General features: G+C 39.5%; 1 protein-coding gene across 1 annotated transcript; it reads right to left on the minus strand.

The window, feature by feature from the left end:
- Window positions 1-3,176: 3,176 nt before the first annotated feature.
- On the minus strand, window positions 3,177-5,048 carry LOC120291869. Its single transcript, XM_039309633.1, has one exon. It carries the CDS (start codon window positions 5,046-5,048, stop codon window positions 3,177-3,179), a length of 1,872 nt encoding a protein of 623 aa, XP_039165567.1.
- Between the last annotated feature and the right edge of the window lie 341 nt (window positions 5,049-5,389).

Below are 5,389 nucleotides of genomic sequence, written 5' to 3' on the forward strand. Positions count from 1 at the left end.
AATATTAGCATATCCCAAGTCCCTAAACCTAGTTTTTTGATTGCGTAGGAATCGATGAAACACTCTCGAGCCTCAATTGGGTTTTCTAGCTGACCCCCATAACAAGGCTAGTGGCGACTCCCGTCTTATTTTTAGGTTGTCATAAACAACTAAACCGTATAAATAAACCCGTCACATTGGGTACGAGTTTCGATGAAACTCACCATGGTTTAGCATACTTGATGTGGCAGTATTCCAAAGGATGAAGTGATGTCATCCTTTTGGGTGAAGTGTACTATCAAGAGGGCTACCATGGTAAAGGTACCCTTAAATCTGACATTCACATCCGACCTCCTCTCTTGAAATGTGTCACTCATGTGGGTGCAGGTCGCAACATTCCGCTATCACACATGGTACGAGTTTAGGAGAACTCGCGATCTCGTGGAGGGAACTCACGAGAGGCTTGATCCGAAAGGCGAGGTGATGATGTCTTTTGGAACACAAGCCATGAGGGAACTCTCATGATTAAGCACCCCTAAATCTGACCTTTCCCCTTCCTTTCCTTGTGATGATGAGGGATTCGAGGGCAGTGAGATCAGATCGCGACAAGTGATAATTTGATTCTTCGTCACCATAGTAAATAGGGGTTCTTTGTCTTTACAAAAAAGAAAAGTAGAAGTAATTAATTGTGACACGTTCACTAAAAGAAAAAAACTCCTTTTATAGTGAATCGTTTATTGAGAAAAGAATGCAATGTGCAAAAGATGCATGTATGGTTGCTCAATTCTATCTTTCTTATTATTATTATTATTCTTTATCTCTTCTCCTCACCTCATCATTTGAGATAGAGGAAACTTTTGTTATATTATTAGGGTAATGATACATCACCCCGCGAGTTCCTTTTATGATGCACAAACAGGAGAATTTATCCTAGAATTAGAAGAACTACTAAAACTGCACAAAACCATCACAAGAGTTCATGTACAAAGAACGGGCAAACCCCTATAGGTTGAATTTGAAGATATGGAAAGGGACATTTTATACCAGCAACAAAAGCCCAAGCTCATGGAATTGTTGATATTGTTGTAATTGAATATATATAAAAAAAAATAGTGGTAAATGTAAACAACTCGCCAATTTGAGATATTCTCTTCTTACTTATTACCGAGTTTAATAATATTCTATTCATCTATTAAATAGAGACATAATTCATAATCATCCAGTTAGGACTGATCTAAACCAGCCCATTTATTATATATACGATTCAACATGCCAACTATTAAACAACTTATTAGAAACACAAGATAACCAATCTGAAATGTCAAGAAATCCCCTACTCTTGGGGAATGTCCTTAGCATCAATGAACATGTACTAGGGTGTATGCGCGACTCATTCAGATCACTGTTGGTCGGGGAAAAAAAAAAAGAGGAAAGAAATTTTTCAATTTCAATGATCAGTACTAGTGAATAGTATGAAATGGAAGGAAGAAGGTCGTTCACTATCTATATATCAAAAAAAAAAAATTAAAAAAGTTATTGGATTCTTCTACTATATATGAAATTTATGGTTTCCAATGAAAAAATTCCTCATTGGTAACAAATATTTATTCATTAAGCAAGGAAATTCTATTTTCAAAGCCGAAATGTTATACCTATACTCTTGCAAAAACGGACTAAGAGGGTCATCTACTTCATCCAAGAACTATTACTAGATAATATATGGGTAGAGCCGAAGAATGTAAATTGTACAACTTTCTAATAGCATTGATTAAATGAAGTAAGGGACTCTGGTATATATAGAGGACCTCACTGTTGAAGACATAAATGATGATATTTACTATTTCGTTATTCATTTCTATTTATTACTTTTTTCTATTTTTGATACCTAGTGTCAATACTTGTTTCGAGGTGAAACGCCTATAAAAAAAAAAAAGAAGATAAATCATGGTCGTGAAAGTTATAGTAGCAAAAGCCATTGGAATCTTTATTTTATACATTGGAAGAATCTGGTTTATTATTAATAAACTAGGGAAAGGGAAAAGAATAATTGAAAGAAAGGTAATCAATTAGTTATCCATGAAAATTTCATTTATTCAATAACTAGAATTAGACAAGGATATACAGCTCGGAGATGTAGAATAAAAATTCGTTTATATGCATCAAGTTTTCAGGGGGCTTGTTCAAAGACTTACTCGAACAATTATTCAATAGAAAATAAGATCTTTGGTTTTGTCTCATCGAGAAAGAGTCAGGAAAAAGATAGATTTTCGTCCTTTATGGATCACTCGGATAAGTGCAGTAATTCGTGCAAATAGAGCATCCTATAGTTATAGTAGATTAATACACACTGTACAAGAGACAATTGCTTACATTTTAGACTAATGAGATTAATAAAAATTTTACCAAGAAAGTGAGTTTTTGATATAAGGGGCAACATAAATAATGAAAAAGAGACTTTTCAGTTTTATACTATGTCAAAGAATGTTTTTTCTTCTTTTTGTTAGCAAAATAATTTTACACGGAGGATGTAGAACATTGTAGCAATATCTACACTAAAAAACAAAATATGTGAAGTTTTTAATTATGGTAACAATCCTAAATAGAAAAAGAAAGAAAACAAGAAAAAAGAATGGGTGGACCCATTATTTAAAATTGCAATTGAAAGATTAAGGGTAATTTTGTCTTTTAGTGTAAATGGGGAGTAGATTTAGTCATTTAGGGAATGGAAATAGTGTAGTCCTTGTACTTACGGGACAAGTTTTAAGACCCTCTTGTACACTTATCACTTTGCTAAACTTATCAAGTATTTTGGATTAAGTTCTATTATAGTCAAATTTAAATTTTGAGAAATTTCGCCACATCATGGAAAAAGTTACGCCCTTGAAAATCGCATGCCCCGTGACTAGTATCGCACCCCCGATAGGTTAACAACCAAACCAAAATCCTAGTCAATACTGGTTTCAAAAAATAAACTACTTTCCAAGCAACGAGGGGCAAGGGAGTGTAAAGAAAACGAGCCTTTGGATATATAGGAACTACATCCAATAAATATGTCAATATGCTTCATTGACAAGTCTCAGCCAAATGCGATTAGAGTGATTTTACTGACAAAGCACCTCTTTACCAACAAGGAAAAAGAGAGAACACGCACGCGCGAGCACACTACAGGCAGGTGCAGAGCATGACCTATCCTAGGATCATGACTCACTTTGCGACTTTCCTTTGGTTTTTTCAGTGTGGGCGTACCTATCAGTGTCGTGATTCAAGAGCAGCCAAACATGAGTTATAAGCTCTCCGCCTTGTGGCAACAGTTTTTTGTGATAGTAAACGTGACAGTTATATGCAGCGAAGCACAACATCTCCACCCAAATGCTGCTTATGATCTGCCACTTGTTGCTCTTGCCCTTCAATGTCGCAGCCAATTTCCGCACGACCCCCAGCAAATGAAATTCCCTGGTTGTTATGGTTCCCATCTGATCCAGGGAGGGTTCGAGCACGTCCTCTTCTGACGACAATGTCCTCAAGGCCTCATTGCGGTCTCTGTGCCTGAGAAATGGCTTCAATATGGTGCAAGCATGCTCCAATGCGCTGTAAGCAGTCAGTGGGGACAGCATGTAGGGTCGCAGTGCTAGGAGGTGTATCATGTAATTGGACAGCAGTTCACTTCCTTTACAGTTCGGAGAATTATCGGGCTCTGAAAGGAGGCAGATGTTCGTTGCCATGTGCCAAATGATGATGCTTTTGTCAAATGTTGTGGAGATGCTTCCTTCCAACACTTTAAGGTCTTCCAACGTCCAATCCACATCTCCACTGAGTCTGTGAGCTTCAAGCGTCCAGTTGCCGTGTTCAGTGAAGGGCTTTTGGCATCTGATCTCGTTGAACTTTTCAATATTCTCCACCAGCAATTCCTTGAGAGAGCCGGGGATTTTCTGGCGAAACTGAATCCTATTCCTTCTCCAGGTCTCTGCTTTCTTGCCCAGGGGTTTGAGGATTATGCCAATGGACCATGGCCACTCATCGTACAGGCGATGATCAAACAAGTTGAGTTGCCCAACTGAGTTCGACCACCTCTTCTGCTTAATATTCTTTTCAGCTAAGAAGTTCAATAGCCTTGTCAACAATAGGCTGTTTCTTTGGTGACGGCTCATTGCCACAATGGCCCATGACGAAAAAGGTTGCAGAACAATTTGGTAACCTTCTAGGGCGGTGACTCCCATCAGCAAGGCGTAAGTGAAGGTGATGTACTTGTCTATCAGGAAGGCACTCTTGAAAATAATGGCAAATCCACACAAGGATGAGACTAGACAGAAAAAACTAGTGAAGCGGCTGATGAGACTGAGCGGGTTATAGAGAATTGGTTGGTTGGTGTAAAGTACATCATACATAAATCCAAGTTCAACCTCAGCTGTGATAAAGGCTAAATTGCGATCTACGATTAACTGAGATTTAGATAGCAATTCCGGTTGGTAGAACCAGTTTACGAAGTGGGGCTTCAAGCAATCAAACCGATAGTACGCCTTCAAGATGATCTTTCGCGTCATCGAGCATCTGGCCCAGTCAAGCCTGTCAAAGAACTTACTGACATTTTCCTGTTCGAAGAAATCCTCGATTGACATGCTCAACCTCCCCGTGTAGACGGACTTGAGGGCCCAAACCATCCCTGCAGATCGAATGATCCCAGCGGTGAACAAGGGAAAGTACAGAAACATGACGTGAGATGAGCTGTTCCAGCAGCGAATGAGGATCCAGACGACAAAACCGACCATGACCAAAATATTCGGTATCTCCCGGATGCCGAGCATCCTGTCGTTAACCGAGTATGCAGTTATTGAGTCAGGGTACCCAAGGTGCATCAAGAGCAAGGGCGCCAACAACCCCTTGAGCTCGGCAATGTAGCCCGGTTGATCGGGATTGTTGGTCTGGAGGGTGATAAGCTTGCTGAGAGCAATGGTCGCTGTGTAAGAAGAGAGAAAGTAGGCGGCCAAGATGGCATCTCTGACGATGCTCGAGGTCGTGTACCTCCGGCGGCGCGCAAGGATGGCGAGGGTGATTTGGCAAGCGAGACCCATGGTGACAAGCAATTGGATGCCCCATGCATCCCATAAATTTAGCAGATTGACCGATTTCATGAGGATGTGATGCCTTATGCTATTCTCTCTGAGAAACAACAATGCAAGCCAAATTAGTGAAGAAGAGAATGCATAAAGCCATAAACCACCCACTTTGGACTCGTTCTAAAGATTTAAGCATAAATGTCTAAACTTCCTGTTGCATTCATTCAACACGTTCTATAATATTTTGGATCCTTACACTGCCTTAATTCTCTCATTGCAATGAATGAGATTATGTGTTGCTGCCCTGCACAAGTGAAACCCACCAAACATAGAAGGAAAAAGAAGAGAGGAGTTTC

This window comes from Eucalyptus grandis, chromosome 3 (genome assembly GCF_016545825.1).
Source record: "Eucalyptus grandis isolate ANBG69807.140 chromosome 3, ASM1654582v1, whole genome shotgun sequence".
NCBI classification, from domain to species: Eukaryota; Viridiplantae; Streptophyta; class Magnoliopsida; order Myrtales; family Myrtaceae; genus Eucalyptus; species Eucalyptus grandis.

What these genes read in the sequence shown, in the direction of transcription:
- LOC120291869 (XM_039309633.1), bottom strand. Translation starts at nt 5,048, where the DNA reads ATGGGTCTCGCTTGCCAAATCACCCTCGCCATCCTTGCGCGCCGCCGG.